Genomic DNA, 19,165 nt, shown 5'->3' with positions numbered 1-19,165 from the left:
TTTTTTTTTTTTTGAGATGGAGTCTCACTCTGTCGCCCAGGCTGGAGTGCAGTGGCTGGATCTCAGCTCACTGCAAGTTCTGCCTCCCGGGTTCAGGCCATTCTCCTGGCTCAGCCTCCGGAGTAGCTGGGCTTACGGGCGCCTGCCACCTCGCCCGGCTAGTTTTTTGTATTTTTTAGTAGAGACGGGGTTTCACCGTGTTAGTCAGGATGGTCTCGATCTCCTGACCTCGTGATCCGCCCGTCTCAGCCTCCCAAAGTGCTGGGATTACAGGCTTGAGCCACCGTGCCCGGCCCAATTTTTGGTATCTTTAGTAGAGATGGGATTTCACCATGTTGGCCATGGTCTCAAACTCCTGACCTCATGATCTGCCTGCCTCGGCTTCCCAAAGTGCTGGGATTCCAGGCGTAGCCACCGCGACCGGCCCATCCTTGTAAAGTAGTTCTTGTTGAAAGTCCTGGAAACACAGTTGGAGCAATCCTCCTAACTCTTGCACTTTGCGTCTATAATAGGGCTCTGGGAGATTTCCCAATGCAGCATTCTAAAAATTCCATTATCAGAGCTAAGGCTTCTATGCCCTTATACTATATAAAATTATATTACAATAGTTCTGACACGGTCTTAATGAATAATACTTCACAACTTAAATGAGACAAGGCATTTTCTCCATGTGTCTTTCATCCAACCCCTGGTGTTACGTTTTCAGAAGGATTTGCCACCACTGCTGCTTTCTGCTGGAAACAAGCAGGCCCTTTCTTTCCCTTCACCCACTTTATGTAGTTGTAGCAGCCTTTGGGGAACATCGTGTTTCACTGCTTTGTTCCTTTCATATGTAATTTAGGAGTTTGTGTAGTGTTTGGCTTAAAAATTAACTGTGAAATTAAATTCAGGAGAGGTGGATAGGGAACACCTTCTATCTTCCAGGAAGTCTCCATTTTAATTTACAGAAATGGGAAGCATATTTGGAGAGGGAAGAGGCTGCATTTCAAAACCCAATGCACATACCATAACACTGCAAACCTCCAAGTTAGGTTTTCCTAATTTCTGTTCTTATGATGCTCTGCAGAGATGCAATTTAAATCTGTAGCCAGCAGCTCTGCCCCCTCATTCCTTTCTTTTTGTCTGCAAGCCTCTTCTTACTGCTGATTCACGGAACATATTGCATCCTGTAGCTCCAGCAGACTTGCTCCATTACCTTGTTCCAGAGATGCCTCTCCTTTTCTTCCTTGAAAAGGACTCCTTCAGAACTGTAGGAAAGCTGGTGGATTATGTAATACAGTCTCTCTGCTTAACACATAAACTGAATTGCAAAGACACTTTTGCAGTTGAAGGAGTCGGGATGGGACATAGGTCTTCTGGCCATGGGCCATGCTACTCACGTTTTTTCCTGGCAAGTTCACAATCCAGCATTTCAGGTTTCTCAAAATGGGTAGCCACGTCATTCCTTAGAAAAATGGCAAGAATTTTGCAGACTGCTTGAAGGAGGTGGACCCTTTCCAACCTCATCTCCTGGATGGCTCTCTTTTGCATGCCCTTAGCTGTTCCTGCACATGCAGTGAGCCCTGGAGCGTGCTGTTGTTCAAAGCCAGATCCAGTGAGAGGTGGTGGCTGGTGGGGCAAAAGGAAGCCAGTGCAGGAGGGAGGGCCACAGTGAGTCTTGAGGGCTCTGACTTCAAAGAAAATGATCATGGTGATAACCACAGGAGCTAACGTGTGCGGAGAGGCCAGCCCTGTTCTGGGAATTCTCTCTGTGTTAATAGACACCCCACAATCCCATGAGGCCGACTTTATCACCACCTCCATTTTATAGATGAGGACATCAAGCACAGAGAAGTCAGACCGCTTGCCCAAAGTCCCCCAGCTGGCCAGGGGCTGCCTTTGGAGTCCACATTTCTCACCAGGGTGTGGCGCTTCTCAAGGAGATGGGAATTACCTGTAGCCAGTGCCCAGCAGGCTGTGCAAGGTGAACAGATGCCTGTCATGCTCCTGCTGTCTGTGTTGATTCTGAAAGGTGCAGTAGGCTGATTAATGATCGCTTCCCCCAAGATGTCCACATCCTAACCCCCGACCATTTGCATATGGGATCTCACATGGCAAAAGGGGCCTTGCTGAGTGATTATGCCAGCGACTTTGTGATGTAGAGATTGTCTGGGTGAGCTCAGTGGGTCTTTACAAATGGAGAGCCCTCCCAGCTGTGGTCAGAGGGGGATGTGACTATGGAATAAAGGGTCACAGAACTGTGATGTGAGGGCTTGATTCACCATTGATGGCTTTGAAGCTGGAAGAGAGGGGTCCTGTTCGTGGAATTTGGGTGTTGGGGAAAGTGAGGGATAGATGAAGAGAGGGATCCTGTTTGTGGAATTTGGGTGTTAGGGGAAAGTGAGGGATAGATTCTCCCCTAGAGCCTGCAAAGGAATGCGCTCCTGCAAGGCCTCGATGTAGAATGGAGCGCACCCGCTGAATGTCTTACCTGCAGGACGGGAGGAGGGTGGGTTTGGTGACAGCAGCCTGGGAAACTCACACAGAAGGTCTCTGAAGGAGGTGTTGTGCTGTTTTGCCAATGGAGACGTGAGCTTGGGGAGACGCAGGGTTGGGGAGACGGGGGCTTGGGAGGCGGTGAAGGCAGGCTTGAACCTAGGTTCAGGACACCCCCCGCCCTTTCTGTGGAATCGCAGCCCTTTCTATGGAATCAGCCTCCTCCTGAGGAGGGGAAGTGGGGGTGCCCAGGACTGGCAGGCTGAACTGAGCTGAGCTGAGCTGCAGGCAGTGTGAGAGGAGCCTCCCGAGCTTGCCTGCCTCCTGGACGCCCTGACACCTTGGTCCGGCTCACAGGGGCAGTGTGAGGCGAGGCCCGCACGGTTTCCGTCACAGCCACGTTGTGAGGCGTGGTGACTTCTTTTTATATACAGGAAGAAATCTGGGGCTCAAGGGATGGAGGGGCTTCCTCCCCCACAGTCTGATGATCCCTCATGGCCTTGTCTGTCATCAAAAGATCGGGCTGCCGTGAGGGCGCGGGATCAAGTGGAAGGACATTGGGGTGCACGTGAGTGTGTGACTGTGTGTGTGTTAGTACATGAGTGTTTGTANAGGAAGAAATCTGGGGCTCAAGGGATGGAGGGGCTTCCTCCCCCACAGTCTGATGATCCCTCATGGCCTTGTCTGTCATCAAAAGATCGGGCTGCCGTGAGGGCGCGGGATCAAGTGGAAGGACATTGGGGTGCACGTGAGTGTGTGACTGTGTGTGTGTTAGTACATGAGTGTGTGTATTACTGTTTAAGTGCATATGAGGCTGTGTGTGAGTCACAGTGAGGGTGTGTGTGCGTGAGACCATGTGTCTGTGCATGTGAGAGTGTGACTGTGTGTGTTTGCACGTTAGTGAGTTAGCGTGCGAGACTGTTAGTGTGGGCATGTGAGGGTGTGTGTCAGACCACGTTTCTGGGTGTCACCATGTGTGACTGCATGGTTGTGTCTGTGCGTACCAGTTAGTGTGTGTGTGAGACTGTGTTAGTGTGTGGCGTGAGGGAGGGTGAGTGTGAGACCATATATGTGAGGTGAGGGGGTTGTGACTACCTGTGTGTGTGCAGGTGTGTGCCAGACGGTCTGGGTGCCCTGCTGGCGCCTCCACAGCCTCCCCTGCAGCCCAGCTTCCAAGTCAGGGCCTCAGCCTGTTGCCCACACTCTGGTTGGAGAGGTGGTTTCCAGAGCCAGTGCTCTCAGGAGCTGGGTGGCAGGCAAGAGTGCCCCGGGGACAACGCAGCACACCCTCTTCTCTCTCGCTTGGGGACTGGCTCCTACACCACGGGGACAGGCGCCGCAGGGCACCCAGCAGGGGCTGAGAGGGGCGGAGCCGTTTCTGCTGTCTAGTTTGCACAGGTCTTTCCATGGCGCAGGCTGCTTTTCCATGTTGAAAACAGGAGGCGATGGACTGATGTTCTTCCCTGGGCTCCTTTGATAAATGGAAGGATCAGTGACGCGCAGAGAGACCCACAGGAAGGAGGAGCAGGGCGTCTTGCGCACCCGCGGGGCCCAGGGCCTGGGTGGCGGCGGCTGGACGGTGTCTCTGCGCGGGCCCTATGTGGACACCAGCAGAGCCGGGGAGGGGCCGGCTGAGACCCTCGGTTTCGCGTCACTCTGAGGTCACCTTTCCCCGCTGGGGACGGCGTGGCTGCAGCGGGACGCGGTGGAGGGAGCTGGCGGCGCGGGCGGGTGCGCGCGTGGCCCTGGGCCTCCGGAGCGCCCAGATGGAGGCCGCGAGCAGGCCGGGCGGGGCGGGCCGCCGCACTCACGGACGTCGAGGGCGGGCTGCGGACCTCGCCAACTCTGAGATCCCATTTCTAAGAAACCCCGAGGGCCGAGTCACTGGCACACCTCGGGCTCAGCGCTCGCTCGGGGGCACTGCCCTGCGCTCGGTCCGCGCGCTGCGCCACGGAGGGCCCCGCGCTCCCGCCGCTCGCCGCACGCAGCGGGCAGCAGCCAGAATGCAGGTTTCAGACTCTGGGTTGTGGTTTCTCCACACTTGACTCCCCTCACCCACAAAACAGGAACATCTCTTGGCTTGTCGTGGGAGACGAACGCGGCAGCGCGTGTGGGGCGGGGACGGGTGTCCTGGGTGGGGACCGCCAGCTTCCGGAGCCGCCTCGGATTCGATCTTGTGTATTTAGGGATATGGTCAGGCGAAAGCAGCTTGGGGAACATCCGACTCTAAGCCGGGAGGTGCGGCTGGCCGCTGGGACTCTCCGAAGCTGGCGGAGTTGGCGGCTCACAGGCTGTTCTGCGGAGCTAAGCTGCTGTAGCTTCTGAGCAGAAAGCTTTTCCATATACAACAGGAATTTGTACCTTAGGAACTGAGTACTGAAAATTCAGGGATACAATTGTCCTGATTTGGGAGAGAAATGCCAGCTCTTTCCAGGCCAGGCAGGATCACGTGGGGAAGCAGCACAGTCCGTGCGTGGCTGACCCGCAGGCGCAGGCCCACAGCCCACAGCTGGGCATCACCACGTCAGAACTGAAATCACAGCCAGGAGGTTTCGGATGCTCGGGGACTGCTCCACTGATTTCCTGTGGTGCCTTCGAGCTCTGGGATCTATTGTTCTGCAAAATACAAGCTAGAAAAGCGACTCCGTATTTGTGGGCAATACCTAACAAGAAAATATTTGAATTTGGAGTGTGTACCTTCTCCTTGGGTCACACGGTGTCCGAGGGGCCTTGGAAAGGGAACACATCAGCTAGCACACAATAATGACAAAATATCAACAAGAACAAGGGGCCAGGAACTCATCACATCCATGTAAGAGCAGAGGACAGCAGGCCTCAGCAGCAGGGACAGACGCAGCCCTGGGAGGCTCCCGCGTGGCTTCGAGCCCACCCCATCAGCCTGCAGGAAAGGACTGAGAACACAGGAACCCGGCTCTCCTGGACCACTCAGCAGGCACAGGTTTACTGCTCACACCAGGTACACAATCTCCTCCCCAAAAGCTTTCTTGCCATTAAGGGCTCCTGCCGTCAATGCAGGAGCTGGTGGTGGGATGAGGACCAGCAGCCACAGCCTCCGAGTGGGCATTCTCTGCCCTCATGCACCCCACAGACCACAGTGAGGCAGGGCACTCACAACAGCCCACCTCCACCGCGCAGAGAAAGGAAGGAGGCGGAGCAGGCCCTGCAGGGAGGCCCCATGGGGTCGTACCACCCCGTGCAGCCCCATGGTCGGGCATCTGCCACACACCTCTTACCTTCCCCTGTTCCAGCCTCAACTCAACTCTCTGTGTTCCAGAGATCCAGGTTGGTTAGGTATATTTTCTAACTTCCTTGGTATCGCAGGGGACACCCTTACTGCATGTTTTGCTACTGTGCAAAACTAGTTGCCATTTTTCTGGCCTCTTGTGTCAGCTTTTTTGGTGCCTCCTGCCCAACCTTGAAACTTTTGCCATATATTTTAGCATTTTGCTTCTGGAGGGTCTCGAGTCTGAACCAATTTCTGTTAGCCACTATTTGCTGTGTCAGTGACCTACTTGAACATTTTGGTGCTCTCAGCCCACTCTGTTGTACTTCTGGTGCCGAGTGCCGTGGGCCCGGCAGCTCTCGGCCTCTCCAGGCTCCAGGTCACCTGGCTGGAATCCGTCCGTGGAGCCGATGCTGCAGAGAACCAGGGGCCTGCATGGCTCCTCTGCAACTCTGCCCTGCTGGGCATTTGTCAGGGCTGTGCGCGGCCTCCGGGCATCAGCGAGGTGCATGCTGTTCTCCAGCACCACATCCTGGGGCTGCAGCTCCCTGGGGCAGTGCTGTGAGTTCAGGCAGCCGTCCTGTGGCTTGAGTGCCTTCATCTATTCCTTCCCGATGTGTCCAAATGGTTTGGAAGTTTTTCTGCAACATTTTTCCTTCACCCTTCCTCCTTGTTCCTTATTTCTTTTCTCCTTCACAGGCACACAAAAAAAGAAAAATATGTGTTTTTTTGGCACGTAGTTGGTTATGTTTTAAATGAGAAATGTAGAATTAAGTCCAAACCACTCCCTGACCACATTGCCCCAGTGCCTAGCTCTGACGGTCAGCTCCTCATCTCCCACACCCTCCTCTCCTTCCACCCCTGACCCGTAGAGCTCCCTTTGGCCTCATATAAGTGAGATCATGCAGTATTTGTCCTTCTGTATCACTTACTTCACTTAGCATTCAGGTTCGTCCACGTTGTGCCAAATTGGCAGGATTTCCTTCCTTTCTACGGGTGAATAATATTCCATGTGTGTGTGTGTGTGTGTGTGTATGAAACATGTTTTCTTTATCCATTCATCCATTGTGGACACTTAGGTTTTTTCTGTGTCTTGGCTACTGTGGATAAGGTTGCAGTGAACATGGCCGCCCAGATATCTGCTTGAGATTCTGATTCCATTTCCTTCGAATATAGACCCAGAAGTGGGATTTTCTCCGTCATATGGTAGATCTATTTTTAAGTTTTGAGCAAGTTCCGTATTGCTTTCCATGTGGCTGTACTAATTTGCACCCCCACAGCATGCTAGGGTTCCCTTTTCTTCACATCCTCCTCAACACTTGTTATCTGTTGTCTTTTTTATAGCAGCCATTCTAACAGGTGTGAGGCCGTATCTCATTGTATTTCTGACGTGCATTTGATGATTAATGATGCTAAGCACCTTTTCGTGAACCTTGGAGCCAATTGCACGTCTTCTTTGGGAAAATGTCTATTTGGATCCTTTGTCTATTTTTTGGTCAGGATATTAATGTTTTTGCTGTTGATTTGTATGAGTTCCTTACACATGTTCGATATTAACCCCTTATCAGGTATATGGTTTGCAAGTATTTTGAGTCTGTCTTCATTTTGTTGTTTGTTTCCTTTGCTGTGCGGAAGCTTTTTAATTTGATATGGTTCCACTTGTTCATTTTTTGCTTTTGTTACCTGTGCTTTTGGTATCATTGTCAAGACCAGCATCAAGGAGCTTTTCCCTGTGTTTTCTCCCAGAAGTTTTACAGTTTCAAGTCTTAATTTAAGTCTTTAATCAATTTCAAATCAATTTCTGTATATGGTGTAGGGTAGAGTCCACTTTCATTCTTCTGTATGTGGTTATCCAGCTTCCCCAACACCACTTATCGAAGAGACTATCCTTTCCCCACTGTGTATTCTTGGCATTCTTATTAAATATTAGTTGACTGTAACATGTATGGGTTTATTTCTGGGCTCTTCAGTCTTCTGTTCAATTGGTCTGTATATCTGTTTTTATGCCAGTCATACTCTTTTGATTGCTATAGATGTGTAATATAGTTTGACATCAGGAAGTGTCATGCCTCCAGCTTTTTCCTTCTTACTCAATGTTGATTTGGCTATGTAGGGTCTTCTGTGGTTCCATATAAATTAGAATTGTTTTTTCTATTTCTATGAGGAATGCAGTTGGAATTTTTTTTTTTCTATTTCTATGAAGAATGTCATTGGAATTTTGATAGGGATTGCGTTGAATCTGTAGACTGCTTTGGGTAGTTATGGACACTGTAGCAATATTAATTCCTCCAAACCATGAACATGGGATATCTTTCCATTTAGTTGTTCTTCTTTGATTTCTTCATTCATATCTTACTGTCTCCAGTGTACAGATCTTGAAACCTCTTTGGTTAAATTTATTCCTATTTTATTCTTTTTGATGCTGTTATAGATGGGATTGTTTTCTTTCTTTTTCGGATAGTACATTGTTAGCATATTGAAATAAAACTGATTTGTTTTGTATGTGCTCTGATTTTGTATCCTACAAATTTACTGAATTTGTTTATTAGTGTTAGCAGAGTTTTGGTAGAGTCTTTAGGGTTTTCTATATATGAGATCACATCATCTGCAAACAAATAGAGTTTAACTTCATCCTTTCCAATTTGGACATTTTTAATGTTTGTTGTTGTTGTCTAATTGCTCTATCTAGTACTTCTGGTACTATGTTGAATAGAAGTGGTGAGAGTGAGTGTCCTTGGCTTGTTCCTGATCTTAGAAGAAAAGCTTTCAGCTTTTCCCTATAGAGTGTAATGTTAGCTGTGGGCCTTGTTATATATGGTCTTTATTATGTTGTGGTACATTTATTCTATACCTTATTTGTTGAGAGCTTTTAATTATGAAAGGATGTTGAATTTTCTCAAATGCCTTTTCTGCATTCATTGAGATGATCCTATGATTTTTATCCTTTATTCTGTTAAGGCAGTGTATCACATTTATTGATTTGTGTATATTGAACCTGTCCTTGGATTCAGGAATAATTCCTACTTAATCATGGTATATGATCCTTTTGATGTGCTGCTGAATTCAGTTTGCTAGTATTTTGTAGAGCATTTTTGCATCTATGTTCATCAGGGATATTGGCCTGAAATTAGTTATTTCTTTCTTCCTTTCCTTCTTCTTTTTCTCTTTCTTTCTTTCTCTCTTTCCTCTTCCCTTTGTTTCTTTTTTTTTTTTTGTAGTGTCCTTGTCTGGCTTTGGTATGAAGGGTAACACTGGCTTTATAAAACAAGTTCATTTTTTGCAAAAGTTTGAAGTTTTGCAAAAGTTCCAGGATTGCCATTCTTTAAATGTTTGGTAGAATTTACATGTGAAGCCATTGGTCCTGAGACTTTCTTTGTTGGAAGGTTTTTGATTAGTGCTTCAATCTTCTTACTTCTTATTGGTCTGTTCAGATTTTCTGTTTTTTCTTGATTCAGTCTTGGTAGTTTGTATGTTTCTAGGAATTTACCAGCTTCTTCTAGGCTATCAATTTGTAGGCATGTAATTGTTCACAGTAGCCTCTTATGATATCAGTTGTAATGTCTTCTTTTTCATTATACTTTTATTTATGTGAGTCCTCTCTCTTTTTTTTTTCTTGGTAAGTCTAGATAAAGTTCCATTAATTTTGTTCCTCTTTTCAAAACCAACTCTTAGTTTTGTTGATCTCTTCAGCTGTCTTTCTACTCTCTGTTTCATTTCTTTCTGCCATATTTTTTTCCTTCTGTCAACTTTGGGCTTAGCGGGCTCTTCTATTTCCTTGAGGTATAAAGTTAGGTTGTTTATTTGAGCTCTTTCTTCTTTTTTACAGTTTTGTTTTATTTTTAATTAGCAAATAATCATTGTATGTATGTATGGGGCACAATGTGGTTTCAATTCATGTTTACACTGTAGTGTGATCCAATCAGGCTAATGATTTTGAGGTAGGTATTTGTCACTAGCAACTTCCCTCTTAAAACTGCTTTTGCTGTGTCCCATAAATTTTGGTGTGTTGTGTTTCCATTTTTGTCTGTCTCAAGATACTTTCTGATTTCCATTTTATTTCTTTTATGACACATTGGTTGTTCAAGAGCATGTTGCGGCCGGGTGAGATGGCTCACACCTGTAATCCCAGCACTTCGGGAGGCCGGGGTGGGCGGATCACGAGGTCAGGACTTCAAGACCATCCTGGCCAACACGGTGAAACCCTGTCTCCACTAAAAATACAAAAATTAGTCAGGTGTGGTGGTGCTTGCCTGTAGTCCCAGCTACTCGAGAGGCTGAGGCAGGAGAATTGCTTGAACCTGGGAGGCAGAGGCTGCAGTGAGCCGAGATTGCGCCACTGCACTCCAGCCTGGGTGACAGAGCAAGACTCCATCTCAAAAAAAAAAAAAAATGTTGTTTAATTTTACATATTTATCAGTTTCCCTATTTTCCTTCTGTTACGAATTTCTAGTTTCATACCATTGTGTTTGGAAAATATACTTATTATTTACATCTTCTAAAATTTGTTAAGTTCAAGCATGTTGGCTCATGCTTATAATCTTAGTGCTTTAGGAGGTTGAGGCAGGAGGATCACTTGAGACCAGAAGTTCAAGACCAGCTTGGGCAACGCAGCAAGACTTCCATCTCTGCAANTAGTCCCAGCTACTCGAGAGGCTGAGGCAGGAGAATTGCTTGAACCTGGGAGGCAGAGGCTGCAGTGAGCCGAGATTGCGCCACTGCACTCCAGCCTGGGTGACAGAGCAAGACTCCATCTCAAAAAAAAAAAAAAATGTTGTTTAATTTTTACATATTTATCAGTTTCCCTATTTTCCTTCTGTTACGAATTTCTAGTTTCATACCATTGTGTTTGGAAAATATACTTATTATTTACATCTTCTAAAATTTGTTAAGTTCAAGCATGTTGGCTCATGCTTATAATCTTAGTGCTTTAGGAGGTTGAGGCAGGAGGATCACTTGAGACCAGAAGTTCAAGACCAGCTTGGGCAACGCAGCAAGACTTCCATCTCTGCAAAAAAAAAAAAAAAAAAAAAAAAAAATTAGCTGGACATGGTGGTGCATACTTGTAGTCCTAGTTACCCAGGAGGCTGGGGCAGGGGGATTGCTTAAGTCCAGGAGTTCAAGGCTGCAGGGAGCTTTGATGGGACCACTGCACTCCAGCCTGGGTGACAGAGGGAGACTGTCTCTAAGACAACATTTTTTTTTAAAACAAATAAAATTTGTTAAGACTTGTTTGTGACCTAATATGTAATATATCCTGAAGAATTTTTTGGGTATGCTAGAGAAGAATGTCTATTTTTCGCTTTTGGGTGGAAAGTCAGGTCTATCTCTGTTAGGTCCACTTGGCGTACAGTGCTGTTCAAGTCTGCTGTTTCCTGTCTGGATGTTCTATCCATTATCTTAAATGGGACATTGAAGTCCCCTATTACATTGCATTGCTGTCAGTTTCTCCCTTTAGCTCTGTGAATACTGCTATGTATAGTTAGGTGCTCTGGTTTTGGGTGTGTACTTATTTATAACTGTGATAGGTCCCTGTTGAATTGACCCTTTTATCAGTGGAAGGGGGAGGGTAATGGCCTTCTTTGTCTCTAGAGACAGTTTTTGACTTAAAGTCTATTTTGTCTGATACAACTTTAGCTATCCCTGCTGTCTTTGTTACGATTTCCATGCAAATGGTAACCAAAAGAAGGTTCGTCTTTCTATCTGCTCAGTATCCCACCTATCTGGAATTTACCTGATGGCTAGCTGTAAACCTGTGTGACCATGGAGGGGCGATGCATGAAGATCAGAGATCCCCTAGATAATTTCCTTGGGGGCTACCCCCAAAATCTTTCCTTTCTTCTCCCAAGAAGCGATGCTGGCCTGCTGTTTTGCAGGCTCTGTTCTTGCACTTTCTGCTCCTCCTTCGCTCAGCAGGTATTGCTTGCCCTGCAGAGCACTGAAGAAACCAAGAGAGGCTCACCACGCTCACAGGAGCTCGCAGCCAGACTCCTGGCGAAGAAATCTGGGGGCACAGAGCGTGTGCTCGACTGGAGAGGAGTGTGGTGGTAGAACGGTGGCTGGCTCTGTGAGGCGGTGCCTGGGAAGCTAGGTGGTGCGTTCTGTGCCTGGGAAGTGGTTTGGGTGTAGGAAGAGGTGTGCTGTATTTCCCAGAGCATGGGCAGGAAGAGAACCTTTATACAGTCCTTTAAGTCAGTGGCCCCTAGCCTTTTTGGCACCAGGGACCAGTTTCCTGGAAGACAATTTTTCCATGGACCGTGGGGTAGGACATCATTTTGGGATGAAACTGTTCCACCTCAGATCATCGGGCTTTAGTTAGATTCTCATAAGGAGTGTGCAGCATAGATCCCTCCTGTGTGCAGTTCACAGTAAGGTTCATGCTCCTATGAGAATCTGATGCTGCCGCTGACCTGACAGGAGGCAGAGCCCAGGTGGTCATGCTGACTTGCCCAGCTCACCTCCCACTGTGCGGCCCTGGTACTAGTCCGTGGCGGGGTTAGGGGACTTGGGGACCCCTGTTTTAAGGCATCTTTTAAGACTTTTTATTATTTTTACTCTTTAGGCCCATTTATCAGAATTTTTTTTATTTCTAATAGCTGAAAATTCTGTTTCTTAAGCATAATTTAGGAATGTCCATCATTATATCTGAAGTAATGAACTCATCTTCTTCTAGAGCCATGTAGTTGAAAAAGTTTTATTCCACGTCCTAGAGGCTGATCATCAGCGTGCTTTTCCATTTTTTAAATGGCAAGTGACGGTTTCTCCTCCCACATGGTGTGTGGGGCCCCTGAGCTGGTGGAAGAGGGTGGGTTTCTGAGCAGGGACAGCTGCATCCACATGTCCTAAGCACTGTGGGCCACAGAGATGCTCATGTGTGGATCACTTGCAAGCCGGTGTGTGTGACGAGGGAGGGGAGAAAGGTGTTGATGGTGGCAGTGGGTGGAGTGAACTTAGCGCGGGTGCTGGGGTGCCCGTGAGACCACGATGAGCCTGGCTGTCCTGAGAGGGCCGTGGCTGTCTGCCTTGTCGTTTACTCATTTGTGTGTTAGTCTGCTAGGACTCGATTTCATGATGTCCACGGACCTCCTCCAGAGCTGAGGGCTCCTTGAGGTATGGAGTGCAGTTTTCTGATTTTACAGATGAGCAAACAAGGCCCCGCGAGGAGAGAGGAGGTGCTCTGGAGTAAGAAAGTGCTGGTCTGCATCCTGGGTGTGCGTGTCCTTTGTTTTCTGACACAGGGACAATCACTCGGTGTTGCTGAGACTGTTTCCTCCTCTGCACCGTGGGTTATCATAGTTCTATGTCATGCAGTCGCTGTGAAAGGTGCAGATGGTGTGTGCAGAGCACTTAATCCAGGGCCAGGTGCACAGCAGTAGGTGCTCAATAACAATTAGTTATTTTTGCTGCTATCCAATCCTGCTGACCAGTGGCCGGCAGTCATGGCTCTTCACTCTTCTTTGGTTTTTGTTTGAGATGGTGTCTTGCTCTGTTGCCGAGGCTGGAATGCAGTGGTGCGATCTTTCCTCTCTGCAGCCTCTGCCTCCCGGGCTCAAGCAATTCTCCCACCTCAGCCTCCCGAGTCACTGGGACTATAGGTGTGTGCCACCACGCCTGGCTATTTTTTTTTTTTTTTTTAACTTTTAGTAGAGATGTGGTCTTGTGATGTTGGCCAGGCTGGTCTTGAACACCTGACCTCAAGTGATCCGCCTGTCTTGGCCTCCCAAAGTGCTGGGATTACAGGTGTAAGCTACCGTTCCAGGCTGGCATTTTATTCTTTACTGGAAGTCTCTTTTCCGTGCAAAGTTAGCCCAAAGGTTAAGCCAGAAGAAAGGAATGTGTCACGGAGTGAGATCACAGGGCTGGCTTGGAGCAGACTTCATCCCTATCTGCTCTGTCCCCACAGTGACTTCCTCCTGTCATCCAGGGGCTGTATTTGCATGCTGTCACATCCTGTTCTACTCATGAAGACTTAATTAAGTGCCAAAAAAGAGACATACCGAAGTGGGAAGTGTCTTCGCCTTGCGCTGTGTAGGGCAGAGGGCAGCCTGGCTCTGGCGCCTGCTCACCATGTCCAGCTGGTGAACATCCACTCTTGGTGCCATGGCTGTCAAGTCGGGGATGAATGCCTGCCCTGCCTGCTTCCTGGGGCCACCCTCGGCATCGGATAAGGAAATACCCTTAAAATGGGTCCTAAACTGGCCGGGCGCAGTGGCTCATGCCTGTAATCCCAGCACTGTGGGAGGCCGAGGTGGGTGGGTCACCTGAGGTCAGGAGTTGGAGACCAGCCTGGCCAACATGGTGAAGCCCCGTCTCTACTAAACATATAAAAACTAGCTGGGTGTGGCAGCGTGCACCTGTAATCCCAGCTGCTTGGGAGGCTGAGGCAGGAGAATTGCTTGAACCCAGGAGACAGAGGTTGCAGTGAGCTGACACAGTGCCACTGCACTCCAGCCTCGGCAACAGAGTGAGACTCCGTCTTGAAAAAAAGATCCTAAACTGAGACTGAAAAGCAGAGAACGAACAGAAGGAATTATTAGAGTTTGTTAGCAACTTACTGGATTTTAGGTATTTACATTTAAAACAAAACAACTCTTAAAAACTGAAACTGTGAAAAGCCAACACCTAGTATCACATTTCTTGAAAAAAGAACTTTGAATGTAGTAGTACACATTATAAATGAAATAATTTTAGTCAGAATTTGAGTTTCAGGTAATAACTGGTAAAGGGAGTCAGGTTCTGTGAGATGGAAGGCGTGAAAAAATGGAGTGAAAGTCCTTTTAGGGGATTAAGAAATGAATAATGCATGCTAGCATTTAATTTTCTGCTTGTTCTTGTTGCATTCTTTTTGTATTTTTTTTTAAAGAAATTTATTGAGGTATAATTTAAATACCACAGTTTCACCCTTTGGAAATGTACGATTAAATTATTTTTACCAGATTTAGAGTTCTGCAACCATTACAAGTTCTAGAACATTTCATCACCCCATAAGGATCCCTGGGACCTGTTTCTAGTCAACCTTTGTTGCTTTTCCCAGTCTTGGGTAGCCCTGATCTTTCTGTTTCTCTAAATTTACTTTTTCTGGAATGTTCATATAGATGGACCGACCCCGTCTTTTGCGTCTGGCTTCTTTCCCCAGCATCACTTCTGAGCATTCATCCATGTACGAGCTGTGCCACATTTTCTCTATCCCTTCACCACAGATGGACATTTGGAATGTTTCCAGTTTTCGCCTCCTTTGTATAATGTTGTTATGAGCATCAGTGCTTTGTGTGGACATGTGTTTTCATTTCTGTTGGGTGGATTCCTAGTAGAATTGCTGGGTCATATGGTAAATTTATGTTTAACTTCATAAGAAACTGCCAAACTGCTTTCCACAGTGGCTAGCCCATTTTACATTCCCACTAGCAATGTATAAGGGCTCCAATTCTCCACATCTTGGCCTTTTCCCATATTTTGTCTTAGAAATTCCACTTCGATTTGAATTCTAATCAAATAGAAAAGATGCTTTTGTGATAACACAGAAGTCTCAATTTGATGAAGTGTTGGACTGTGTACCTTTGGTTTAATAGCAGCCTAGTAATTGGGAGGAATTGATTTATGTTGCTGAACGAATGGGCCAGTTGCCGAGGGAGCATATGGCAAATAATTAATGACAGTTTGCTATGGCCTTTCTTAGAGAACATACTCTATCCGGCCTTCCCCTGCTTTATCAGGGTCATCTAATGATTTAGCAAATGCAAGCAGCTTCCCTAAGAAGGCAGGTTGGTGGTAGCTGTATGTGTCTGTGGGTGTCCAGGCCTGAAGCATCAAGACCCGTGACTTATCATTTGAATAGATGTGTACACAGTGGCAGATACAGGCCCTCACGTCCACACAGGCCTTCATGTGTGCTACTCCTTCGCGGACTGGAACGCAGTAATTTCCTGTGCTTCTTTCCAGGTCGTGCACAGAACTCTGGCGGCCATGCTGGGTTCCCTGGCGGCACTGGCAGCGCTGGCTGTGATTGGCGACGTAAGTTGTCACAGTCCCAATCCCTGGCTCACCACTCAGTGGAACGTCAGCTCAAAGACGTTCCAGGATTCAGGCTTTCGCTGTTTTTTTCACTATCTTATATGCCACATCCATGTTTTTGCCCAGGAACCAGGCTAGAGGTATGAACTAACAAGCTACAGCATTGAAGAGTATTTTTCATAGGTTTTGTCACACACTCACATCCCAGTGGTGTGACTCCTCACCGTGCCTGAGGAAAGGCTCCTCATGGGCATGTTTGCCTAGGGCTGAGGAGCTGGGCTGTGGTGGGGCTGGATCTGGGTGTTGGAACTAGAGGGGACCATCCTAGCTGGTGCAGAAAGGTGGGAGTCAGTTGGGTCAGGGTCTGTCCTGCAGAGATCAGGAGGCCCCTGGAGAGGTGTGTTTGGGGATGACAGTGTCCTGTTTGGATCTGAGCAGGGCCTCTCTGGCAGGGACATGGGGAACAAATGTAGGGAAACAACAGAGACCAGTGGCCACTGGGGATTGAGGCCCAGAGTTGTCTGAGAGGCAGTGCTGGAACCCAGCTGAGAGTGGGACAGGTGGCCATGCCAGTTCCCGTCATCTGGCCTCAGGCACGGCGCTGCGGAGAGCACATACAGACGCCACTGGGAATGCAACCAGGGCCAGTCCTGCATGTGGGAGCTGCCAGAGGCAGGGGCTAGAAAAAATTTATCACTAAATGCATAGGTTTGACATTATAGATGTCCTGGGTCAAGACTGTTTTTCAGCAACGATATAATCCAACTTCAAAGGCAAGTGGATGGTGAGATTTCCAACCCTGGTCCACCCACTGAGTGGGTCTGCAGCAGGGGGCAGCGCGTCGTTAGGCTCATCACTGGGATGGTGGCGCACGGATTAATTGGCAAATTTGTGCTTTGATTGCAGAGACCCAGCCTGACCCATGTGGTGGAGTGGATTGATTTTGAGACGCTGGCCCTGCTGTTTGGCATGGTAATCACAGCCCTCCCCGTGGGACTGGGCTCCACGCCTGCGGGAACCGGGCCTTCTCTGGCCTCCACTGCTGAGGATCCTTCATTCTGTTAAAGACACAGTGCCTAGGGCTTGACTGAGAAGTGTCAGTGCCGCTTATCGGGAGAACCTGCTCCCGATGTTTAACGTGGGTTCTTTTCTATTTCCTGAGTGTCTCGGCTGGGTTGAGAAATAAAGGGAGAGAGCACGAGAGAGAGAAATTTAAAGCTGGGTGTCCGGGGGAGACATCACATGTCGGCAGGATCCGTGATGATCCCCGAGCCGTAAAACCAACAAGTTTTTATTAGTGATTTTCAAAAGGGGAGGGAGTGCACGAATAGGGCGTGGGTCACAGAGATCACTTGCTTCACAAGGTAATACAATATCACAAAGCAAATGGAGGCAGGGGAGATCACAGGACCACCGGATGAGGAGAGATTAAAATTGCTAATGAAGTTTCGGCATGCATTGTCATTGATAACATCTTATCAGGAAACAGGGTTTGAGAGCAGTAACCTGTCTGACCACAATTTATTAGGTGGGAATTTTCCCATCCTCGTAAGCCTGGGAGCACTGTAGGAGGCCGGGGCTTATTTCATCCCCTCGGCTTCGACCATAAAAGAGGGGACGCCTTAAAAAGGGGCCGTCTATAGGCCTACCTTCAGGGCGTATTCTCTTTCTCAGGGATGTTCCTGAGAACAAGAATTCAGCGATATTTCTCTTATTAGCTTATGAAAGGGGGAATATAGCTCTGTTCCGTCTAGCTCACCGGCGGCCAGTTCAAAGTTATCTCTCTTGTTCCCTGAACATCGCTGTTATCCTGTTCTTTTTTAAAGATGCCCAGATTTCATGTTGTTCAAACACACATGCTCTACAAACAATTTGTGCAGTTGATGCAATCACAGGGTCCTGAGGCGACATTTATCCTCCTCAGTTTACAAAGAAGATGACGGGATTAAAAGATTAAAGTAAAGCCAGGCATAGGAAAACACAAGGATATTCACTGGGGAAGTGATAAGTGTCCATAAAATCTTCACAATTTATGTTCAGAGCTGATTACAGTAAAGACAGGTGTAAGAAATTATAAAAGTATTAATTTGGGGAACTAATAAATGTCCATGAAATCTTCACAATTTATGTTCTTCTGCCACGGCTTCAGCCAGTCCCTCTGTTCGGGGTCCCTGACTTCCCGCAACAGCGGGTCTCCCGAATCTCTCCAGAGGAGGAACGGAATGGGGCTATGGTTCGTTAGCGGGAGAATTCCAGCCCAAGGCATGTCTGAGGATGAAATCATATTGCCATTTAGAAAAGCTAGCAATTCTTTTGAGTTACTGCCCTTAAAAAAAATGGACTATCCCAAATAAATAAACCATGTAGGCGTTTCAGTGGGAGAGAGAGTACCTTTCATTATGTGAGTAAAGGAAGGTGTCACTCCTATGCAGTAGTTTGGGTATTTGCTAATTGATCATGTTACCCAGTGGCCACTCTGTGCTGTGAGGAATGCCACCCGCGCCACCTGCAGGAACTCGAAATGCCCAAGCAGGCTAGTGTGGGACACAAGTCATGACCCAGCTTAACGAGAACCAGTGGAGCCTGGCCGGGGCCTGGCAGCAGGGGCAGCCCACGTGTTCCTGAGCAGACTCCAAACAGTCCAGTGGTCTGCAGGAGGGCTCTTCCTCTCTGGGCTAGAAGACTTGCTGTGTGTACAGCTGGGCACTATAGATCCTCATTTTCCTTGCTAACGTTTCATCCCTCCCAAGGCTGGCCAGCATAACAGAAGGCCCAGCTACGTTAGGCTTCCATGTGACTTGACCGGAAACTGTGCCGCCATCCTCTGTGGGCAGCGCTCAGGGAGGCAGGCGAGTGTTCTAGCCCTGGCTTCACAGAGTAACTCATATTTGTGTCGGGCCTGAGACATATACAGGGTTTGGGCATCTGGATAGAAGAGAGGAAATGTGCCAGATATCCCTGAGATATGCCTGTTTTAAAAAAGGAATGCTGTATTAGTTTGCTAGGACTATGTAGCAAAGTACCACAGACCGTGTGGCTTAAATAATATAAATGTATTTCCTCGCAGCTCTGGAGGCTGGAAGTCCGAGATCATGGTGTGGGCAGGGTTGGTTTCTCCTAAGCCTCTCTTCCTGGGCTTGTAGATGGCACCTTCTCCCTGCGTTTTCACTTTGTCTTCCCCGTGTGTCTGAGTCCTGAGACCCTCCTCCTATAAGGACACCAGCCACACTGCATCAGGGCTCACCCTGACGACCTCATTTTAACTTAATTACCTCCTTCAATGCTGTCACTCCAAATTGTCATGTTCCCAGGTACTGGGGGCAGGACGTGAACATATGAATTTTGAGGGACATAGGTCAGCCTATAAAAATGGCTTTGGCGTTTTTTTCTCATTGGAATTCAGTTCGCGAGCACTTGCAGGTTCTGCAATTCTGGAAC

The 19,165-nt window shown here is 47.8% G+C and overlaps 1 protein-coding gene across 4 annotated transcripts in view; it reads left to right on the top strand.

Moving 5' to 3' along the window:
* OCA2 (OCA2 melanosomal transmembrane protein) overlaps positions 1-19,165 on the top strand; it is a 357,547-nt gene that overhangs the window by 96,308 nt on the left and 242,074 nt on the right. For all 4 annotated transcript variants that reach the window (XM_017882412.1, XM_017882410.1, XM_017882413.1 and 1 more), the window contains 2 exons: positions 15,656-15,727; positions 16,634-16,699. In XM_017882412.1, the coding sequence (XP_017737901.1) occupies positions 15,656-15,727; positions 16,634-16,699 (138 nt within the window). The remainder of the gene's footprint in view (positions 1-15,655; positions 15,728-16,633; positions 16,700-19,165) is intronic.

The sequence above is a fragment of the Rhinopithecus bieti genome, unplaced genomic scaffold (genome assembly GCF_001698545.2).
Source record: "Rhinopithecus bieti isolate Rb0 unplaced genomic scaffold, ASM169854v2 scaffold_13247, whole genome shotgun sequence".
Taxonomy (NCBI): Eukaryota; Metazoa; Chordata; class Mammalia; order Primates; family Cercopithecidae; genus Rhinopithecus; species Rhinopithecus bieti.
This window is presented reverse-complemented; position numbering and strand designations above follow the sequence as displayed.